Source organism: Nansenia antarctica (assembly GCF_963989245.1).
Source record: "Nansenia antarctica genome assembly, chromosome: 3".
Lineage (NCBI taxonomy): Eukaryota > Metazoa > Chordata > Actinopteri > Argentiniformes > Microstomatidae > Nansenia > Nansenia antarctica.
In genome coordinates this window covers 56,970,494-56,994,634 of record NC_137688.1, presented here as the reverse complement: position 1 = coordinate 56,994,634, position 24,141 = coordinate 56,970,494, and the positions used below count along the sequence as shown (strand labels likewise).

The following is a 24,141-nucleotide window of genomic DNA, read 5'->3' as shown; positions in this document are numbered from 1 at the left end:
AAGTCGCTGTCTGCAACTGACCTACGTATGCCATAGATAAGATAGATTTGGATAGATATACTGATAGATGATGTTGTATAGGTTAGGGCTACAGTATCTGTATACTGTAATTCCATAGGCATTAAATGAAATTCTATAGAAAATTCTATAGATAATAGCCAGTTAGCATGTTTTCCCTTGCTTGGTGACACTATATAGATTTGATAAATGCAGGACTGTCATCATGAATCTATTATAAATACTGTACATTAAATCATTTTGTTTACTGAATACCCAGCGATAGTATACGCTATGCTGTATATAATGGAATGTATTTTCCTGTGATGCATAAACACAAGGATCTTGAAGAGAAAAAGAAAAAAGAAAAGAACAATAATACACATCCACCTTCTCCACACCTTCTCTCGAGACAACCCCAAGTTGCGGTTGCTTAGTAATAGTGTTCTGAGCTATGATTAAAGTGAGCTTCAAAGCCCCGAGCATACTCATTAGTCACTGCTGGTAGAATAATGAATTCCAGAGAGGAAACTGATTAAGAATACCATCTTTTATATTCAGAAAGCTGAGAAGAATCACCTCAGAGCAACTGTGTGTTCATTTGAATTATATTTATCTAAATGGACCAAAAGAGCCCCAGAGGCCACCGTCTCTGGGGCTAAATGCCCACAGAAATCAATCTGCTGACCTTTGAGAGTCTGGCATCAGATGCTGGGACCTGTCTGCAACCTCAATTACTCTCTGTTAATGTCCCAAATGTGTCTGCGGAGATTACCCTCTCTTTCATGTCTTTTAAGTATATATTAAAAAGACATGGCTTTGAAATTCAGAGTCTATCACATTATTGATGAACTTATTATGATCTATTCCAGTTAAATGCAAAATACATGAAGAGAATTTACAGTCCAATATCTAAACTCTGTTAGCGTATCAAACGATGTGCATAGGCATTTCCAAATAGTGCATCATCAGACATGACTGCTAATTGTCTCTCTCGTTTCCATATTCAACAACACTGTATTTCACAACAGGTGGTTCCAATACAACACTGACGTGTGATCAAGAGTCAAGATGGATGCAGACCTATTAAAAGTGTGTGGAGAAACCATGCATGAATGCAGTGGAAATATTTCACTGGTGAGTAACCATTCAGTGGAGAGGATGACAGGAAGTCAAGTCCCTGAGAGCCAAGAGAAACCACTGGTGGTGATAGAGAGGCAGCTAATTAATGCCAACCCCATGAAAAACATCAGACATCAGGCTCACACATAATGGCCTTGCTGCATGTGAAATATGTACATTAGCATATGACTAAACAACAAGAGAGTATCTTTTTAATACAGTACAATAACTTTTAAAGAAAAGACTATCTGGATTCAAAGCCATAATGTCCTTTAAAAATTAAAAGCAAACTGACCTCAGCCATTTACATTCTTTCTATGTTTCAAAACACCCTTGACAAACATTCCTCTACTTATTCTAGCCTCAAAATAGTTTCCAGTTATGTCATCAAGAGATAAACTAATTTGAGAACACCTCACCATACAGTATAGTTACAAAGATAAAGTATAATTAGATCAAAACTCTCATAATACCATGATCTAACATGAGAAAACAAAAAACACCAAAGTCATTGGTAGCAATGTAAGAAATGTCTAAATTTTTATTACATTCAAGATAAATACAGTACACTGAAATTGCAAATTTTCACCAGATGTAGCAGCATTCTGACTGGCATAGACTAATCATTAGGCACATACAAAACATTCAAATAGAAATATCAATGACAAAATGTATCCTGGCTGTCTTGTGACCATATTCAAAACCACTTAAGCAGTTAATTTACATGCTTTTGTAAACAAATTCTACACTACTAAAAACATACTGTTGTTGTCAAACAGCATTCACAACTCATCATGATTAGACTGGTGAGAGCAGATTGATAAATGGTCAAACAAAACCCCCCCAAAAAACCTATGATATTGGCAGTGAAGTCTGTCCTGCCAGTCCAGTGTTAGACCACAGAGCGATGCTCCCCACACACGTAGACAGCGCTCGGTCGGATACGTCGCTTCGTGTGGCCTGGCAGCTGAGGGAGAAACTTGAAGTACTTGGGCATCAGATCAAGGCAGGCGTCGCGGAACTTCTTAATCCGCCAGTAGTAAATAAGAGGGTTGAGGGCTGACTTGAGGTAGCACAACCAAAGGAGCCAGGTGCTAATTTCAAAGAAATTGCCCTTGTGGTAGAAACCACTGCTGAAGGTAGACACCAAACTGTAGGCAGTGAAGGGCGCCCAGCACACTGTAAACACAGAGAAGAGGATGAGGATGGTGGTGAAGGCACGCGTCTTAAAGCTCATGTCTATGTTCATTTGGAAGGGCCTTTGGAGGCTCATGAGGCCCAGCTTGCTGGCCTGACTCAGACAGATGCTGTCTGGGTGGCTGTGGATACGGATGGCGTTGTGACGGATAGTGTTCAGGATCCCCATAAAGGTGTAGATCATGACCATGAAGGGGATGAAGAAGAAGACCAACATTAGGAGCAACACATAGGCATGGTACCCGGGCTCACTGGTGTAACCAAACACACACTGTGGGGCCCTAGAGAGGATCTGTAGGGAGGGGTGTCCTATGGCTAAAGGAAAGGAGAAACAGAGGGAGAGTACCCAGGTGATCACTATCAGCACTTTGGCCCGGCGAGGGCTCAGCTTGTCTTGTTTCTGGACTATTATAAGGAAACGATCTATGCTTATTATAAGCAGGATAGCCACGCCCTCTATGACAAAGAGCCAGAAGAACATGGCCGACACTCTGCAGAAAACATCTCCAAAGATCCAGTGAGTGGTAACCACAGTGACGAGGGCGAAGGGCATGTTCAGGATGGCCAGCATCATGTCTGCAAACGCCAGACTCGCCAACAGGATGTTGATTGCCGAACGCATAGCCGATCTCTGATAGACCATGAGGCAGACCACCACGTTTCCAAGGAAGGCTACCAGCAGAATGGATATGATGGCTATGCAGAAGAACACCTGCAGCGACAGGCTGACCCCCTGAAAACTCTCCTGTGCCTCAGCTGTTGGTGTGACAAGGTCCAGAGGTGCCCTGGAGACAATAGAGCTGTTTTCCATTGAGATGCCCTCCATGTCGCCCTGGCTCTGGAGATGTTGCTGAGAGAGGTTCAGCAGCCCCGCCGTAATGAAGCAGCAGAGGCTGGTGTTGGTATCCCCTGCCTCCACAAGGGGAACGATAGTGGAGTAAACCATTCTTCCCCGGGGTGCTCAGGTTTTGGTTTAGGCATCGTCACTGGAGCTCTCTCACAAAACATGACGTCTTGGATGCAGGTATTCTGAGTTGAACTGAAGGTGCCAGCATCTTAGTGTGGATGAGATTCTGAGGAGAGAGAGGGGAAATGTATATATAATTTGTGTTTGTGTTTTTTTCATACATTGAAAACTCTCATTATCTGTAGGTAATGCACTGTCATCATGATTAGGCCCCCAATTCTACAACAGCTGGGGCAACTTGTGTTCTGAATTAATTTCATTCATACGATTTAATTCTCTCCAATAAATGGTGATCATCTGATCATCAGTGAAAGTCAAGACATCAAAGGATTTGGTAGGAGACAAAATGGCCACGGCAAAAGTAGGCTACCCTGGTGAAGTTTAGATTTTTTTTGCTATAGTTCTGCTTCAACCAATTATGTAAGAGGCAAGGTGAACTTCTGCCTGATAGATTCTGTATGTCACTGAACAAAAGCTGATGTTCATCTGGGGACAATTCAAGACTGCAATAAAAAGCTTATAACTTATATAAACATTAGATACTATTATTCTAGACCTGCTGTTGTCATTTACAATGGCTCCACAGCAAATGTCAAACAGTAAATGTTTTAACCATATGTTCTCTGGGGGGGAAAAAACGTTTTCTCTCCAAGCAGTCTCGTCCTTGACAGTGATATGTTTGCAGATTTGCAGCATTTTCAAATGCACTCTCTCATTTCTATTTTAGTACATGGGTTGTGGGTTGATACTGGGAATCCAAACATATTAATGCACTGCCAGTTAAATGTAAACATCCACATAAGCCAATTTGTACACTGCAGGGAAAATTATTATTAGCAGTTATCTGTTAGCTTGTACACAGTAGAAGAGGTCAGAGGTCAGACGTCACTTTACCAGTCAAAACAGAAAATACTGCCTAAAATAAGAGAGCAAGAAAGACTGTTTATGTGACAATATTGAGACAACTTCATTGTGCTCTGCACATGGATCCTACTTTAACAACAGGGAAACACATATGCACAGCTTGTTTACGATTAAAAACCAAGAGGATGTGTGCAAACAAGCCTAGAACTAAAATATATGTCTGCTTCCTGACTGCTCATAACTGACTGCCCAGTATATGTTGTATATATAACTGAATGCCCATCATTACTGATAATATTGTTGCACCTAAAATTCTGCACTTAAGAGAAATCTAAAGCGGCATTTTGAAACAGCCCAAAGGACATATTTATTTATTTCCTCTCCATACAACTCTAACCCATCACCTTTTAAACTGGTCATGCTCAAATATAATGCAAATAATGGGTGCTTTTCTTTCCTTTGACATACAACTCTAACACGTCAAATCAACCTTTTAAACCGGTCATGCTCAAACTGAATACACATTATGGGTGCTCAGGATCTTAAACCCAGACTAGGTCCCTATTCTATTGTTTGGCAGAATAATACAATATCAAGTAAGGTGAGAGAGATATGCAGAAAGGAAAGGAAAACATTATCAGGTAGGCCTACATTTATCAACAGAAACCATAGTAACAGCTAAAAATGGTCTACCTGATACCTTGGAGTCAATGATAACACTGCATGTTGAGTAGTTGTGGAACCTAGCAACAAGAACCTGCCATCCAGAATGGATCTGGTTGCTGTGATTTGTCTTTCAAAATACTTGAGAGGCTTTCAATACCCACTAGAAATTACCTAAACAGTCATGTTCGGATAAACAATATTGCTTTACTGCAGTCTGCAATTGTTGCCTATGTGTTTCTTATAGTCAACATTACAAACGGAATCTACTACTTAATATGATGTAGAATTGTAAATAGCTTCATTCATTACTGAAAAATTAAGATGCATCCTATTCAGTTGTGATATGGGGAACTAAAACATGATAGGAAAGGTACAGTGATATAGAACAGTCTAATAAGAGAGTTGATAAGAGTTGATAGATATGAGTTTGTGATAGGCAGAAGACAAAGTGATGTATAATTGGATGTAGGCCTAACTATTTTATTCACATCACAGGAAATTATTGTATTCATTGTCAGACAAACTGGGCAGGCCTATATAGGCTACGGCTTAAAAAAAAAGAAAAAAGGAGAACCTCTAGCATTTCTATAATCTTCATTTCATACTTCATATTGCATCATTTCTGAAATGCTAGGCTATTGGCATACATATATAATACACATGGAAATGATGGACGTATCACATGATGAATTGAATCATCTATGATAAAACATCAAATAATGTAGAAATAGGCCACCAGATTTGTCTCAACGTTGATGGCAGCGCGTAGCCTACTGAATCGATAACCACAACGAATCCATCTATCATTATGAGGTTAATAAAATGAGTGCATATCATTTACCTTAATTTCTCTATGCTTCAGTTAGAGCAAGATCGACCGCATTAGATCTAGTCCGTACGGACTGTCCGGGCTTTGAATTTGAGTCTTTCAGAGGTTCATCTCGCCATCCAGACGCTTTTTTATATGGATGTATTCCTGGTAGTCAGAAGTCAATAGCGCATGTATAGGCTACAGTAGCCTAACCGTTTAGACCAAACATATCCACCGGCTATACCACCTACACAATTAACCCAACCCGTGAAGGGAAATGGAGCTCCGCGTTTGTTTCACAACGACTGGGTTCTCCACGACACGAACATCATGCACAGCTTACAACTATGCCTTGAAACGGACATCAAAGACATCTACAGTCTGACATTTCATTTTAGTTCACTCCATCCTGTTATTAATGCGAGAACGTGTATGTGTCTTTCACCGTGCGAGGTCCACGGTATAACTGCACCACTGTTGTTAAAAAACTACAATCACTGTGTCGCTGTCGGTATCGTCGCTAACTGGCGGTCTCCTCGCCCAATAGCATGACCAGGATCGAGTAGGGCTCGCTGTTGGGACACATGACTGGGTTCTCAGATGGAACAACGCCTATCGGTCGTGGACAGATTGGTCTAGTTTGCTTGTGGGGCACGTGCGAATAGGCGTTGGACTGTTACATTGTAACAGCAATGAGCAATGACACAAGCATCATGCACTGTAGCCTATGCAGTTCAGCAAACAAACCCAATCAAAAGCAAATGAATTATGACACATGTTCCAGTTTACATTGTAAATGGTACATTTTGATAATTATATTTCCACAATATAAATAAATGTCTGATGATTCCAAACAAAGTGAGACGCAAATGTGCCAAAACATATTACAGACAGACATGTGCAGGTGAGGAGAGAAACTCAAGAGGGCTTATAAATGCAATGCATTTCTATAATCAAGACCTATAAGAAATACATTATTTTCATTGGAAATGTCAGCACTAATCAAGCTAGGCCTATATCATAATATCATGTAGTAGTGCAGTAGTAAAACAACATATACTTTAGGATACATTAAGAAACATTGGTAAAGATAATAGCAAGGACTGTTCTGACAGTCAGAATGACTCATTCTAGCAGTGCTCTTCAGTCACCATCACAGGAACTAGTTATTGGTAAGATATGATGGGAAAACAGCAGTATATAAAGAGCTGTTGAATGTGAACTTAATCCAAGCATGTCATACACACACATGAGAAAGCTTTGGGAACACTTGGGTCAGAAAGATTGTGGATGTAATACTGTAGATCAATGCCATTAGTCACATCCTGTTTTAAAAAATGAGAGTACACAAAAAATATTTATAATTAGGAACTCCATTAAAAAATCCATACTTTATTTTATTGTTTTTAAATGTGCGAAGCAACAATTAGGGACTACTTCACTTAATGTCACTGAATCCCCCACTCATGACATATCCCCATAAATAATCTTAATTATCATTCGACACTGCACGCTGAGGGGGCAGAGAACATTAATTGTAACCCATGTGAGTGTTTTAACCTCTGGCACTTGGACAATACTGTAAATAGCCTAGGCAAAGGGTCAGGGTCAATCCACATTTTAATTAATTCAATATTCAAGGGATCAATACTAAATGAAGTTAATTGCAATTCAATTTGCCTAATGAAAATGACTAGTTTACCATTAGGATTTCACCCTGCTGGATACATTATTCTGTAATAAATCACTACACCCATCTCAAACATTTCACGTGAATTTGGTTGGTGGTTTCATCAACACCTTCACAGAATGTCACTCAAAAATCCATACAACCCACATGTCCATCCCTTTTTCTGTTGACATAGTTCTACTCTTTAGGAAACAGCCTCTGTGTTGGGGGGGTGTAAATGTATAAATAGCATCACACATGATAGCTGTCATACACAGTAAATGAATGTTTTTACTCATATCTGATGTCACAAAGGAGGCATTCTAGGCGTGGAGAATCACCATCCTCTATAGGTGATGATACAGTTAAACATATTCACTGTTTATAAGACAAATCAGGAGGATATCCTTTTATGTTCTGAAATCTACAAAGTGTTGGTCAACTTATATATACATTATATAGACACTATATTGACCTTTCAGATCCCCAGGTTTGTAGCTGATAAGTATCTGTGGCCATGTCATGTATTGACATACTGTACAAGGCCTTTTCAAAACACATTTCTATTAATAACTTACTACCCAAGAATCATATCAGCTGATGTTCAGGCCAGATATACTAACATTGCTTAATTTATTGATTAGATAATAGTCTTTTGGGATTCAGTGGTAATACACAATTCTGTATTTAAAATTCAAAATGTGTTTAGATCTACATTTGAGCACAGACAACAAATATATATTCATACACAGTTCATTTCAAAAACATTTACATAATAAATAATTCATATACAGTGCACTTGGCTGATGACTTGAGTTGTCTTTTGAAGGCCAGGATAGATCTTGGTGCTATGTATCTTTTATCTGTTTTGCCTTTTCGTTCTTGGGTGGTATGATTTTACATTCAAAGGGGATGAAGAACTCTAGAAGTGCTTTTGTGTCTTTCAAGTCAAGAGAGTACTCCTGGGCGACCTTGTCCAGTGTCCATTTTTGGGGAGAACGTTTGTGATTGTTGAGGGCTGACAGGGCCTCAACAATGGACAGCTTGCCTTTGGGAACATCAGTGATCTCTACAATGCTATATGGGTCTCCAGGGAGGCTAAACTTCAGTGGTCTGCGCTCCTCCTCTTTCTCCTCAGTCATCTGCTTTGAAGTCTGTTGGGATTAAAACAGTGTTGAAAATCAAGTATATGAAGTCTAGTTCATGATATAGTTAACATATTAGGATACACCTTGTGGAGTCTGTGTCCCAGTGTGATCAGGTGGACACAAGGTCAACATCACTGAATGAGGTAAACCCATTATAGAATGAACATGATTATCACAAAAGAGGTCTGTAAACTAGCCATGTACGACATGTCACAGACACATTCTTACATCTGCTGTGGGATCCTTTGATTCAACATACACCTCCTTCAGTAACGTCAGGAGGGGATCGTTTCTCTTGTGGATGGCATCAGCTATCTCAGCGACTAAAAGAAAACAGAAAAGTGGTTCAAAGACTCCAATGTCAGTGTCGCAGCATACAAAGCGTGACTGATAATAGCTGAGAAGTTGACGTAGCAATAAAGTGAGCTAGCTGGGTAGCTGATCAGATCACTACTAGCTTGAATTCAACATTTCTTAACTTGACTTAAGTTAGCTAGATGTACAACAGTAGCCAACGCAGAACTCTCGCTATACATGTTTCTGCATGACATACATGTGACATTAGCCCAGACTCTGACCCAAAGATGGGGCTTATCTGACATGACACATCTCTGTAGATACAACATGCACATGACAGGAGCCTGTAGAGGCGACTTTGGCTAGATGTAAACATGCAGTACAGTGCCACCCCAGGGCAAAACCCTCAGTTCGCCCGGAGATGACCCCACGGCCGATTCAAGCTTGAATCCGTTTCAGTGAGCTACACAACTTCTAATGACAAAACGACCAACACTCACCCTCAGTACTTTCAGGTGGGAGAATGTTAGTTGGGTGTCGGGGTGCGACGTCAGGTTTGTCTTTCCCAATCACACGATGAGCCCGGTTTTCTAAATTAAAATTTCTAAACATTCGTGAAACGCGTGCCCCCATGTTTGACATAACGACGTACTGAACTCCGTGGGTGATGAAGGTTGTCCAACATTTCAAAAACAACGGAGAGCGAGAAGGTTTTATCAACGGTATTTAGGAAAGTTACAGCGACGTCTAGTGTTGCGGATCAGACATAGCACGACCTGTGACGAGAAGGCGACAACAGGTGGCAGCATACTACTCGTGTATGTTCTGGACATTTTAGGTCATGTTGGCTAGACGCTGGGCATGGTTCAGTTAAGCTTTTTTCCAAATTCCCCCACAGATTAGGGGAGGGCAAACTGCTAGATCAGGAGGTCACATTTCCATAGGCCCATGTATAAAAATCAGTAGGCCTATTTGTTATAAACTAAATTATCAATTAACTTTAATTAATGGTGCGATCGAAAATGATTGACGATTGACCTTCTCTATCTTGGGTTATTACGGGAGGCTGTGGTGTTTTGTGTCCAGAAGCACATCTGGGGGGTATTCCATCAACGTCACTAAAGGAAAATCCAGTTTTAATAAATCTCATAAATTGACTTGGGGCTCCCTCCCTCTCCTGGTCATAGTGATTATCAGGTGAAGTTGGGTAAAGATGAAAATGTGTCAAAGGTCATGGTCATTCATGAGAGTATTATTGTATCCTGCATTTTCACAACACTGCAGACCGATGATACCTGCTCCCTATTTAATAATGTTAGATAATGTTGTTAGATAATGCACTGAAACTCTTTACCGAATAACAATAAACCTTAAATTACACAAATAGTTTAGATAATGAGTTTATTCAGTAGGTGAAAGACAATGAATTGTGTTGGTTGTAAGCCTTTTGCTTTCTGAACTTAATTGGCTTTACACTGTAGTAGGATATAGAGGATTGAGGCTCACACTTACCTAATTAAACTGACGACACTGTAGCTCCTCTCCCACTTGCAAGCTGAGGACTCATGAGTCTAGACTGTGTTGACTTGCACATTTTCAGCAGACATGTCTGGGAATGTGGCTTTCTAAAAGAGAGTTGTACAGAAGTACTTGGAGTAAAGGCCTATCCTCACATGTGCAAAGCACTGCTGTAGAAGTCTGATTCATGGCTTTGGTTGAACATGCCATTCTGTGGAATTCTGAGTCATGGTTTTGGTTGAACATGCCTTTCGGCAAATCTATCGATGAATGAAGAGTATGACTGTTAATTACGTACTGCATTTTGGTTGTTACTTCGCTCCATTGTTTTGAGTTAACTGTTTACATGTCTCTCCTCTGTTTTGTGTGTGTGAGCACAGGTGAGTGAATATAGCTGCATCACTTTTTCCTGCCACCGTCCACCTAATGGGAGGACAACTTTATTGTACACAATCATTTGAGAACAGATACGGTTGTATGAATATGTACAGTAATATTTACACTTGTTGCAAAATGCCCTCCATTCACCAAACCCCCCCTCTCTCAGAATTCAGTTCTCCCTTTCACAATCTATCACTGACAGTCACTGTTCTCTATTTCGCTCCCACCCATGTTATGTCCAAACATCCTAGCTGATAAACAAAAGCAATACAAAGGCCCTCCTCACATACCCAGTTTCAATATAGTCAAGCCAATTTGGTTGAATGCAATGGTGTCAAGCTGCCACTGTGGACACAGAGGACCAATGTCTGAGGTAACATAGGTATCTCAGTTGCTTAATCCCCACATTCACCAGATGAAAGCAAATACACACCCACAATAACATTGCACATGTATGGGTATGTGTTCTTATTTAATTACAAAGAATAGAAAATAATACCACAAAAATATATCTTGTTTGAACATATATACATTTTTCATATATTCTTTATGACTAAGATAGCATGTCAAATTTATACAGAGACAGACATCTCTGCATTTTAGTGGCTAACCGTGGAGATCTTATATGAGGCAGTCTACATACTGTACATGACAAGTTCACACAGACTCAATTCTATCGCTCCACAGAAGCTTATGATCTTAGAGGTGGTCTGGCTTAATCTTGGTAATCTATCAATTCCTATTTGGAATTAATTTTTCCTGGACACCCATTAGGTAGACTTGGCTCAGACTGAGGTGTATGGTGCATTTCATCACTCATCATGAACTACAACAGTTCAGTAGGTCTGTACAGTGACAATTCCTTGTCACACATTGATGATGTCAACATTGTGAGTGAGAGCAGGAGGAGTAAAGACAGAGTAAGATGAAACTGTCAATGAGGAGAATGCCATAGAAACACCTCTGGGTGTGCAGACTTCGACCTCTCTGGAAGCGTGTCAATAACACAGCCAACAGCAGGAAGAACGTGGCTATGTTAAGAATGAGGAATAGTCTTATGTAAGAGGCTGTGCTCAACGTACTATCGCTCCTTGCTGTGGCCACCATGTGGACCTCCTTGTATTTACGGCCCTTTACGAAGCCCCCCTTTCTGCCTTTGCGGTTGTCTCCGTAATCCATAAAGGCCCGGGAGTCCCCATCTCCCTCTTCTGGGATCTCCTCAGATATGCGCTTTGTGTGCTTCTGTCTCTCCTTCTTCTCACTCACCTCAATCTGTCCAAAGATGTCTGGCAGGCTGTCAGACAGCTTGTCCCCAAAGGTCAATTTCTTGGCCCCTTTGCCCTTGCCCTGTTTTTTAGTGAGAGCAAACATTTTCTCAATGGCCTCCTCTGTCTTCTTCTTATCCGAGAACTGAAGGAGGCGCTCTGCAGTCTTGCGGAAGCTAGCGGTGTTGAGCACCTGCCCCAGGATGTGTCTCTCCAGCTGCTGAAAGACAGGTTTGGCATGTTGAAGGTTGTCCTCCACAACATTGACATACTCCTCCACCTCCTCCGGTGAGTTGTCCTGCACACCTGCTGCCTTCTCAAACACTATCTTCCTTTGGTCCACCAACACCATGGAAAACAGAGGCTTGCTGGTGACCTCTCCGGTAAGCAGGTAGATGGTATAGGTGTGCTCGTTGGTGGCCAGGTAAATATCCACCCTCTGAGCGTCGCCACGCAGGCTAAAGCTCTGTACATCCACCCCAGGCCCAAAGAAGATGTAGGCCACCCTGGTGTGGGGATACCTGAGTGGCATTGTCACATTCACATAGTTAGAGCCGTTATAAGGATATCCACGGGGATAATTCCAGTACCCTAAAACCCCTTTTTCACTGAAGCCCGTGTCATCCATCCAAAACATTTTATAGGAGTCATCCCCGTGTTTGATAAAGGCTCCGTGCACACCGTCGATCTTTGTGTACTGAAATGGAATGTCTGTGTTGTGAAAGAAGGCACTCATGGCCCGGGTTGGGCTGTCCGTCTCCAGGTGGATATGATCCACCAGGACCAGCAGTTGGGGATGGAGCAGCAGGAGGTTCCTCTGGAAGCTTTTGATCTTTAGGTCGGGGTTGTAGGCCGACTGACCTTCCCCACGGATGAACACCATACCCTGCCTCTCCATAGCTGCCTCCACCCTGCCCTGAGTGTCAGCCGCTAGCCCTACCTTGTACTTCAGCCACTTAGAGTCACACGACTCAGTGACCTGACCGTCCCATGGCTTAAAACAGCTGTCTGAGGCAGCCGGTCCGAACATGACTGCATTGTTGAGGAAAGTGTATTTGGGCCCATACAGTGCCTCGGTGATGAATGGCACACCATTGGGAGCAAAAGTGAAGGTGTTCTGATCAGGGTGCTCGTGTCCGGCGTTAAAGTTCCGCCAGCCTTTGATCCAGTCTTTGTATTTGTTCCTGTGAACAATGTCAAATATGGCACGCCCTCCTAGCTTTCCCGACTTGAAGGAGAGAAACGAGTGGTTGGTCTGAGTGGGTAAAGCACTTCCATACGTAACCACTCCCCAGTCCTCAAAGTAATGGAGTTGGGATGTACCGAAATCTGCAGGGGGCTTTGAGATCAGGCTGGGGTCATACCTGGAGAATTGAAGAAGAAAAACACATTAAAAAGTTATAATTTTATCGTTCCCATTATTCAGAAAGAATATTGCCTACAGGCATCAATTAGTATGGAATTTAAACACAATTGAACTATTGACTGCAAACATAAAATCTCATGAAGTTGATTTCTTAATCATTTTTCTTTTAAGGGGCAATCTGGGATTCAAACAATAACAAAGTGGTTTCCCCACCACGTTTTTGGATAAACAGCTGAGAGATGGGGGTGTAGAAATGTAACCACTCTTAAGTCCATAGACGGAGCTATGGATGCCCGACTGAGATCTCTGAGATCAAATTGTTATATAATATATTATATAATAGTGTTTATTTTTTATAGTGTTTATTTTAGTGTTAAGTACATTGTTTACAAACAATGGAGTAAAACAAGGTTGTATTTTGCGTTCTAATGGGGTAAGAGGCATGAGGCATCTATCAGTTATATTCTTCAGAAATCAATGGATAATTAATTGAAAAGTAAAAACATGGATGTACCAATCCCAGATTGCTCCTTGAACTACAAGCTAGAGAAGACTGCACACGTCATGCAGTATCAGACCGACAGAGAGTGACTCACCAGATAAACTCTGTGTGCAGTGTGCACCATCTCTGGCCCTTCCCCGCCTGCCCTGGCCCCTCCACCACCCGGTTCTGATGGATCAGTTCAGCCAGCCAGTTCCCACTGCCGTTGCGCATAACATATCGGTCCAGGAACACCAGCTGGCTCTCTGGCCCATAGAACCAGTTGTAGTTGGAATCTGCAATGGCTACAGTCCTCTGGAACCCTGGGGAGATGGAACAGGCAAGCATCAAGATCTATAATTTGACAGTTAACATCCTGTGCTAAAACAATTTGAAGGCTGCTATCAAAGCAACCTGGGCTTCCCTAACACTTCAGCAGTGCCACAGGCTGATTGCCTCCATGCCACGCCGCATTGATGCAGTAATTTGTGCAAAAGGAGCCCAGACCAAGTATTGAGTGCATAAATGAAGATACTTTTCAGAAGGTCAACATTTCTGTTTTATAAAAAAAAAATTTTTTTAATACTCTGAGATTTTGAGATACTTTTTCATGATCTGTAAGCCATAATCATCAACATTAAAACAAAAAAGGCTTGAAATATTTCACTTTATGTGTAATGAATCTAGAATAAAGTCTAGTAAATAAAAATAATGAACTTTTCCACAATATCCAAATTTTTTGAGATGCACCTGTAGAGGTAGTACAACTTCAACAGTGTCCATTCATACTGGTTTATTGCAGTTATATTGAATAGTGACATCTATACTGTACACTTACTAGTGAACAGAGTCAGATTTTGAAATGTTAAGAACCCAGTTTGGTTGTACAACAACAAACAAGATAGAATCTTGATTAAATAACTTTAATTCAATAATTATATGATTGATTAAATATAATCTAAAATATAATTTATAATAAATAACTGAAATACATTAGAATGTATTATGTATAATTAATTTCCTTTACTGGAGAAAATAAAATTATCTAATCTAAACCATGTTCTAACTTCATTGTCTTTATGACTGAAACCTTTTCCAAACACGCAATGTTCTTATTAGTTAGTTCTTATCTTTTCTTATGAAAACAATGGTAGTTTGGCATGAAATGTGATCCTAAAACCTAGTAAAAAGTAGTCAGTATTTAATAATAAAATAATATAGACAATATTAGACACTGCACAAGTAGTGTGAAACTGCATGTGCGTGTTTCCCTTTAGTAAAGAGTGTCTGTTTACAACATTCCAGCCGTAATGCAAAGCTATACCTTGAACAAACAAATCCCCCAATGTCAAATATTGTGAGGGATACGCAGGACACTGAGGTGATGATGCATTTAAAATGGAGCTAGTGTTTACAATCTAAACTACACCATCAACCCCCCATCAACTGTACACATACAGACACATATAGGGGTCCATGGGTGGAATCACCCATGCAGCTCAGCGGAGAGCTTAAGGATATGCTATCCCTGACTGGCTGTCTGGGGGAGAAAGCTGCCATTGTGGGTGTGGGACTGGGGCTCTCCTGGCTGATGTAATTAGAGCTGCTCTCTGAATGCAGCAGTGCTGCCCAGTCATAATACCCAAACTGTTGGCAGGGGTCTGTGAAATGTCCAGGCCTGACCTGAGGCCCCCTCCTCCACAGCTGCCCTCCCCCTGACCTTCAGACAAGTCTCCGAGGGCAGCCAGGAGAGGAGATGGGCCAGCCTCAACACAGCTTTGACAGGCGTCCAGTAAGGTAATAACTGCACGCATGCATACCCCATATCAGGACAAAAGAGTAGTCACTTACTCTCCAATGTGGGAGTAATGCTCTGATTTTTTATTTTTTTTATTCCTAATCTACTTACATCATGGGTCGCATTGCCAAGTAGGATGCTGGGTGCAGGGCAGGTGCCCCAGGGGGATACACATTTATTTACAGATTGCTGACTCGCACTGAATAGCCAAACAAATCCAATGCAAGTTTGAATCTGCCACATTAAAGTGAATACACATCTGGGGGTAACAAAGCGTAACACAAGAATATTGAGCTAACACAGCACAAACCATGGGGCTTTACCTGGCAGGAGGGTCCTGTACAGGAAGGCAAAGTGTTTGTGTAGCCAGGGGTGGTCAAAGTGGCTAATGGAGAAGTGGCGCTGCACCAGAAACATGTACTGGAACAGAGAGCGGGTGGTGTAGGTCCCATAGGCCACTCCCTCATAGAGCGAGCCGTCCGTCACATCTTGCAGAAGCACCATGGACTTCTCCATAATGGCCAGGACCTGCTTGGTCCACAGGTAGGCTTCCTGGAGATAACCTGGAACAAGGAGAGAAACCAGGCTCAGTTAAAGACCAAGCTTTTACCAGGAAGCATTGTCAGTCATGAGCATGCCTCTGCAGTGGTTCCCAAACATGTTGTTGCTATGACCCACCCAAGCTTTTGAACAGTTTGTCACTAAGTAAACAAAACAAATATACCCAGTATTACACCACGGCCTGCCAGTAGGTCCCAACTCAACATCCGAGAAACACTGCTCTAGAGGTCTCAGCATAGCTACGAGTAAAGCAATGTGTGCTCAGAAGCGAGGTTATTCGTAGTAAACCAAATACAGTTAAAGGTACTCATTCACTCCCATTCCCATTACACAACATCTTTCACACACAACACACTGTGGGTTCTGTAGTCGCTTCATGGAAAGTCTGATTCTACAGTATAGCAGGTTGATGTACAGCGTCTCCCTCTGGATCACACACATAGTTTCATATGAAAAGAAGTGACCACATAAACACTCCAGCCACAGTTCATTGAGGAATCCCAGTGGATCCACGGTGGTTGGCACCCACCCAGTGGACTGCTCGATCCACCCACCCGGAGCGGAGCTGTCCTCCCCCCTGTATGGTTTGGGCAGAGCGACTAGTGGCCTACACAGAGCATGTATTTACCGTCAAACTCTTCCCATACAAAGACCACATTTACACAAACACCGTCTCACTATGCTCACGCTCACACTCCAGGTCCACACATCAGGGCAGGCACAGTGTTTAGACTGTTAGACTGTTTCCATTATTAGACAAGAAGGGTATATATATTGCAAGCATAAATAGGATGGCATGACAATTTTGTTGAATAAACTAAATGGATTAAAAAAACATCAACACTTAAAAGCATAACACAACTCAATGCAACTTAACTTACTTCAGCAGTAAGTCATGGACTAATCTGGTTAACACTACGACGGCGAATGCTCCAAGAATCTAAATGACCCATATGAGGTCAAACACACCACACACACACACACACACACACACACACACACACACACACACACACACACACACACACACACACACACACACACACACACACACACACACACACACACACACACACACACACACACACACACACACACACACACACACACACACACACACACACACACACACACACACACACACACACACACACACACACACACACACACACACACACACACACACACACACACACACACACACACACACACACACACACACACACACACACACACACACACACACACACGCCATGGCTCCATCACAGTCAGACAGTCTAACTCTGCTCCAAAGCAATTCCCTCCAGCCCCCTGGGCTCTAATGATGTGCCTAGTTTACCTAATTGACTGGCCAAGGGGATAATGTTGCTGTCATGCTGAGGGCTTATCCATGCCTTCACCCATGCTGTTAGTGATGTTACTGGCTCTGGAGGTTCTGAGGCTCCCATCAGTACACATTAGTCTTCTACACTTAGAGAGCTGCCTGGGAAAGGTGTTCAGTAAGCCATTAGGCTGGAGTCAGAAGGAATGTGAGAGGTCAATGGATTAACTATTTCTACGGTGCAGTTTGACATGCCTTTTCCTCTTTGAATTTATTATACAGGCAGTCATTGAGAGAAATCTCTCTTCATTTCTAAGAACCGGTGACAAGAACGTTTACTGGACAAAGCCAATGATAAGGGTGTGCCAAGAGTTTCACCTGCAATTAACAACCAAGAAGGAATAGACCATAATAATAGAAGTGAATAGATATCATTGCTTAATGTTATCTAGACATCATTGCTTAATGCATCCTAGACATCATCGCTGAATGCAGCATCACAATAGGCCTGGAGTATAATTATTCACAGTGAACATTGTTGACACTTGATTAACTTCTGGATAATATATATACTACTGTTATCCAGAGGTTAATCAAGTGTCAACGATGAGAAACATATTTTGTAATATGGCAACATTATGAAGTCTGTGCTGGGGACTTGGTGCGTGGTCAGAATTCAATAGATTGAAATAACACCTAGGTGGTCGTTAGGCAGAGGTGACTCATTGGGTTAACTACTGACGAACACATGGTAAACTGCACACACTCTGCAGTCCAATTAGGAGGCCAGACGCCAAGCGGCAACATGCAGACACCTGCATCAGGAATGCACTTATCCCATAAGCCGCAGTCCTGTGAACTAGTCATCATCCACATTCTCCCTGTGGCTCTCCCTTTAGACAGAGCTAATACAATACACGATTTATGTTTCAGAAAAATGCCTTCCTTTCTTTTCATCAGATTGCGCATATCCCACATTACAGTATTCCCATATATTATCCCATGAAGTTCTCAGGAATATTGTATTCTCTAATTCTCAACAATGCTGATCTGTACAATGCAATGGTTCTGGAAGAAAGAAATGTCACATGGAGCCAATGCAAGCTCTTTCATTTCTGGCAGTACTTTAGACCTACTGGCAATGTTCCATAAAGACACTGAGGTCGTGACAGAATAATATTTGCATGAAATGTCATACCATTGGACAGGATATAAATGATACTGTAAATCTATGACAAAGGAATGCAGTAAGCTAATACAGCCGTCTACACACAGTAAAAGAGTTGTGCCTGAGTTAGATCTATTAATTGGTCCAAGAATGAGCAGCTCACAATATGCAACTAAGCAATGTCAATCTATCATACTCAAGGCAAATTGTTAGCTATATTTAGATAAACATTTTGTCACTTGTCCAAAACATAGAAAACATCATCCCGGTCCAACGTCCTCATTGCACAACGTCAGCAGCTCTATATAAATTATGTCAGCACAAAAACAACAAGTTGTGTCGAAAATGTTAATTAGTTTTTCCTCAGGTAACAGAGGAGTTAACAACCCTAGCTGGAGCAAACTGTGTTTTTCCTTGGCTCGAAACATACCAGCTGAAGCTAAACAAAGACAGGGTGCTATAATTCTCCTGAGTCTGCATACCCCCCTTCTCTTTTCCCCTCTTAGAGGGCGTCACTATCATAAAACAGCCTAAAAGAAAACCACGGTGACCACACTGATCTCCATAAGCCTTGCTGTCATTTATTTCACATCAACTGTCATTCTTCTATATCTGAGACAGTTTCTCATAAACGAACCAAGCTGTACTGTAGGACTGCTGGGAAAAAAACAACATAACTTCACCTTCATTTGGCCTTTCTGGATAAAACGTACAATAAAAAAACATTCAGGAAATGTCAACAAAAACTATAGGAGGAACCACTTTAAATAAGCCAGGAAGTAATGAGGCCTTTTTCTTCAGACAAATGTTCCTTACACACTCCCCAAGAAGAATGTCATGCAATCGTGTGGAGAGTCTCTGGCTGGAGAAACAATTATGAGGGATTAGGCGAAGCTATGTAGAATAACCCCGGGCTGACCGAACTGAAATCTCACTCATGTCATATGGAGCTGGAAAGCAGCGACCAATTTAAAATGGGAGTGATTTAAAGTAAAGGAGGAAGAATGTGACAGAGTCAAATGAAGTTAGCCAGAAAGAGGAGACCACAATAATCCACAAAGGACTCGATAACTACCAATCTATCTATGGTCTAAAGCTGACAATGCAGTAATTACAGGGTTTCTGTGTACACATGATAACAACACATGCTACAATGTTGTGCTGCAGATGTGTGACTTCCTGCCTGGTCTGGACCACTCTGACTACGTACTCAGTACTCACCCTGGGTCATGTACACCAGGCTGCCAGTGAGCAGGGCCACACAGTTGGTGGGCTGGTGGTTATGCAGGTACTGGAACCCCCAGCCGCGGATGTAGGACTTCTCGTACATGTAGCGCGTAGCGTTGCCGATCACCTGCAGGAAGTGCTCCTGCTGCACCTTGCTCAGGTACTCAAAGAGGAAGTCGTAAGCTGTGGCGAACCCAACCAGGGAGTGGGCCAGAGGAACCTCGTCCCATGGTGCATCTTTTACCAACCTGCAACACAGATTGAGACAGACAGCTAATTAACTACACAAGAGTAATCTGTGATATATTTTGTGGGATGGAATACTGGTTATCATTGTGCCATTTCATAACTTTGTAAGAGAACTTAATGTGTGGAAAATACCACCCGTATAAAGTAAGTAGTCTTGGACCAAGCAACAGTGCATACTGAAAAGTAGCCTACATATTTTGAGTCTGGAAAGTTAAATGCCATCGATAGTGCAGATCTTTGTCACGCCCTTTCGTCGAGCTTCTTATCATCACCATTTTTTTTCACTTTGCAATAAAACACAAAACAGCATTTTGAAAATGCTGTCAGTACAACTACAACACATCCTGCAGCTTAAAGAGCTGTTTAAGTGCACTATTTGCAATTTGTCTTTAAAAGTAGCTGGCAACTAAAAATGCTGATTTACTTGTATTAGTAAAAGCTACTAATTGTTTAAGTAGCAAAATAGTCCTGACCATGCATTAATGGCATGCAACACCTGCAAAACAGCTCATTGTGTGTAATTATAGAATTACATTGAAAAGACTTCAGATGTGGCAATAAAATGAGAATCCAAAACCCCTGTTTTTCACTCAGAATGTCTTTCAATACAACATAAATGGGTTGAAGACGATATTCCACTTATGAAGTGAACCTATAAACGTAATTTCTTACCAGATATCAAAGCATCTGCTATCCATTAATCCATTCTTTTTTGTTTTAACACATGTCAAAGACATACTGCAGCTACCCTTTGGCACATCTATTAACGAGCTGCTGAAGTTCATGTGAAATTCGTTTGCCTTCTACAGTAACTGGGTCTCAATGAAATTCAATTAAAAGGACCTTTTCTTTTAAAGGTATTCATCAAAAGAAGTTATGATGTTTTTTGATGACAGGCTTTGGTTCACCAACCAAGTTTAATGTACTGTAAAAGGACTTGTAACGACTGAAGAGTAATTCTATGTCACAGCTGAACTGTATAGTACATTAAGCCAAAGCATACAAAACGTCTCTGCTGTATGTTTACACACGGACTGCATGAAAATCAACCAGGGACCAGTATGCCACAAACTGGAGTTTCCCTGTTGGAATATGGTTCTCCTCTCACTCTCTACAAGTTGTTGGAGATGTAATTGAAGGTCATGTATACCACAGTTGACTGATTCCTGGAGCCACTTTTAAGGATCCCTGTGAGTTTCAGAGGCCACAATAAATGTGTGGGTGAAGATAGAACTCACATGGCGTATTGCAATGTGTTTGGTGGGTTTTAATTTTTCAACTGTGGCACAGACATAAATATTGTAAGAAATAGATGTGCAATTTGTACTAATGCTAAGCTGTGCATGTTATGTCACCCATAACACTTATCCTAAGAAAAATCTCCTTTCTCTCTTAACACTAGAACATTTGACCCCTGTGAGTAAAGAAACATTTTATGTCTTTGCAGTCGATCAAATTTCAGGACCCTCCTTTCATGACTTTTCCTAGATATGTGCGTTCTACCACCCAATATCCTTACATTTTCAAAATCACATCAGGATAAGCTAGTATAAAGCTATTTTGCCGTTTTTCTGTGTAGGAAGCAGGCTAATTTACAAGCAGCCAACTAGTGGTCGTTGTGTGTAAATAGCAGCTTGAGCATTGTCATTTGACCCCCGAGCATATTTGACCCCCCTACTCTTTTAGTAGGTAAAAAAGGCACGCCTGCTCTAGTGTTAAAGGGGTGGCTAGCACAAAGTACTGTCATTTATGGCTAAGATTAGGATAACAACTATGAAGCTGAGGTAATGCTTAGCATATATCTGAACATAACATAAAAAAGGGAAGAACAACAAGAGACAAGACACTCAGAGCACAGGCGCCATGACTAAATTGGCTCCTTAAAACCCCTCCTTAACACTGAATTCCTTGGCTGGTGACATACTGTGTGCTACAGTAGCTTCTTATAATGCATTTCCAAACTTAAAGAGAATGTCTGCTGAAGTTTTCGTCCTCTTGTTGTGTAGTCAACGTGAGCCCAAGTTGAGTCGCCTGAAGTAAAGCTTGAGTAGCAAGGCAGATACAGAAACCAAACAATTATAATAAAGGTAGGAAAACTATGCAAATGTTGCGATCTCATGGTGGTGTGAGTGAGTAACCACAAAGCCAAAGATGACCTTCACTTATGTTGGGGGCAACGTGGGACGTGGGATGCAGATGAAATTTCACATGCAACTCTACTGGGACCCCGGGTGAAATGAGTATCTGAGCCTCTCAACAGTCCTGAGCTCCACCAGGCCATCCAGCTCACATCTGAACAGTTCATTTCCTTTGAACGGGGGCATGTTCATTGCTGAATTCAAACAGCTGCTAAACATATTTCCTGGACCACAGGTCCATCGGACCACAATGTATCTCCCCCAGATCTGGCCACAGAGGAAAATGAACACTGATACTCTGGAGGGACTGACTCAAAGGTCCTCTGAGGGGGTTGAACTGGCATGTAACCCCAGTAGGCACATAGTGATGGGCAGATATCAGACAACATGTGTAAATTCTCCATATAGATCAGTATCATGCGTCAACGGATGACTCCCATTGAGAAATCATTGGCTCCATCTGTAATTAACAAATAGCATAGCTTGGTGTGGCTGGGACCTTAAGCTGACTGTTGAGAAAAAAGCATAAAACAACAGGGATCCCGAGGAGGGTGGCTCCATTTGCAAAAGGAGAGGCAAGCAGCATTCCCTAGCTTCCCAAGCTAACATTCTTATATTTCACACAAAGTTATTTTCTTTGGCCCTTCCTCTTCTCCACTGGGGTAAAGAAGACAAATTGATCTCTTATCTCCTTAGGTTACGTTGTCTTGGTTTGATATTGGCCTGCTTTGTATTTGCAACACAATTCCAATACAATTCGGTAAGATACATTGATCGAGAAAAAAAACAACTGCATTATAAATAATGTTTTGACAGTGAACAGAATATAAACATGGCAACTTCAAGAATATCTAGAAAAATATCAAGAAAAAAAAGAGAGAAGCAAAGACAGAAAGTATACCAACTAGGCTGAGCTGCCATTCTCTCCATGTAATCTCTGGCCAGGTCCAGCGCTCCCGCCCTGTGTGGGTAGAGCAGGCAGAACATGGACAGCACTCCTAGGTTGTTTCCGTACACCTCATTCCAGCGGGCACTGAACTCAGCCGGGCTCCAGGGGGGCAGGTACTCATCAGGGTGCTCCAGCATGGCTTCCCCCGCCTCCCGGATCCGTCTGGCCATGTCCCGGTGACTTCCAGCAGCCGAGGACTGCAGCTCCTCCACTTCCCCCTGATCGAAGTACAGCATGGGGTGGCCATCGTAGTTCCCTCCCATGAACGGGATCCCTCCGCTGGGGTCCACGTCCTCCGCCACCACCACTGGGGCCACCAGGGGCCACAGTAGACTTATGAAGAACACTGTGGGGGCCCCACGGGTGTACGTTCTCATCCTCACATCAGAGAGGGTGCCGTGGCATTTCCAGAGGAGCTCAGCTGAGAAGGAAAGGGGAGAAGAAAAGGCTTTGAGAAAGCCAGCCATATTCTCAACTCAGCTTTTTCATACAAAGGCCCTGCATTCCTGGAATAATTGGATACAGCTGTATTCCTGATCATTCTGGCTTTCCCTACTGTTCTAAGAGGTTATACAACTGTGCAAACCGGAGCACTTGCTGTATACATTTTGTGATTGTCACTACTAAGTAAACCTCAGATCTCTGTTGAACAATCCTTAGACATAGACCCCCTAGGCCTCATGTATCATGTATCATGAGAGGAGGTAACAGTGACTGAAAGTGTGCTACCACACCTCAGATAGCTCACAGCTTTCGTTGAGAAGTGTGTTCATCCCTATGAATATAGAGAGCTTATTACTGCATTGGCAGTCTCTCAGGTGAGTCTAGCCATGTACACCCAGATAGCCAGACACGTTGTCCTCAGTACACTGGAGGTCATACAATTCCCTTTATTAAAATAAACTTCATCATTAGTGCTAGAACCAATTGCTTAATTCAAGTACTACAGAAAGCCATTGCTAGTCATCCCTTTTCACAACA

General features: G+C 41.9%; 3 protein-coding genes across 3 annotated transcripts; all 3 read right to left on the bottom strand.

Moving 5' to 3' along the window:
• Positions 1–1,714: 1,714 nt before the first annotated feature.
• gpr63 (G protein-coupled receptor 63) lies at positions 1,715–3,262 on the bottom strand (the record flags this gene model as incomplete). Its single annotated transcript, XM_080525801.1, has 1 exon — positions 1,715–3,262. One exon carries the CDS (start codon positions 3,260–3,262, stop codon positions 2,012–2,014), a length of 1,251 nt encoding a protein of 416 aa, XP_080381927.1. The 3' UTR covers positions 1,715–2,011.
• Positions 3,263–7,042: 3,780 nt separating this feature from the next.
• Positions 7,043–9,380, bottom strand: ndufaf4 (NADH:ubiquinone oxidoreductase complex assembly factor 4; the record flags this gene model as incomplete). Its single annotated transcript, XM_080525324.1, has 3 exons — positions 7,043–8,447; positions 8,670–8,764; positions 9,239–9,380. The coding sequence occupies 3 exons, from the start codon at positions 9,378–9,380 to the stop codon at positions 8,142–8,144; spliced, it is 543 nt and encodes a 180-aa protein (XP_080381450.1). The 3' UTR covers positions 7,043–8,141.
• A 2,139-nt stretch (positions 9,381–11,519) lies between these two features.
• Positions 11,520–23,564, bottom strand: dse (dermatan sulfate epimerase; the record flags this gene model as incomplete). Its single annotated transcript, XM_080527765.1, has 5 exons — positions 23,113–23,564; positions 19,819–20,072; positions 15,871–16,110; positions 13,865–14,072; positions 11,520–13,266 (listed from the first exon to the last, which is right to left on the bottom strand). The coding sequence occupies exons 1-5, from the start codon at positions 23,535–23,537 to the stop codon at positions 11,520–11,522; spliced, it is 2,874 nt and encodes a 957-aa protein (XP_080383891.1). The 5' UTR covers positions 23,538–23,564.
• Positions 23,565–24,141: the final 577 nt, after the last annotated feature.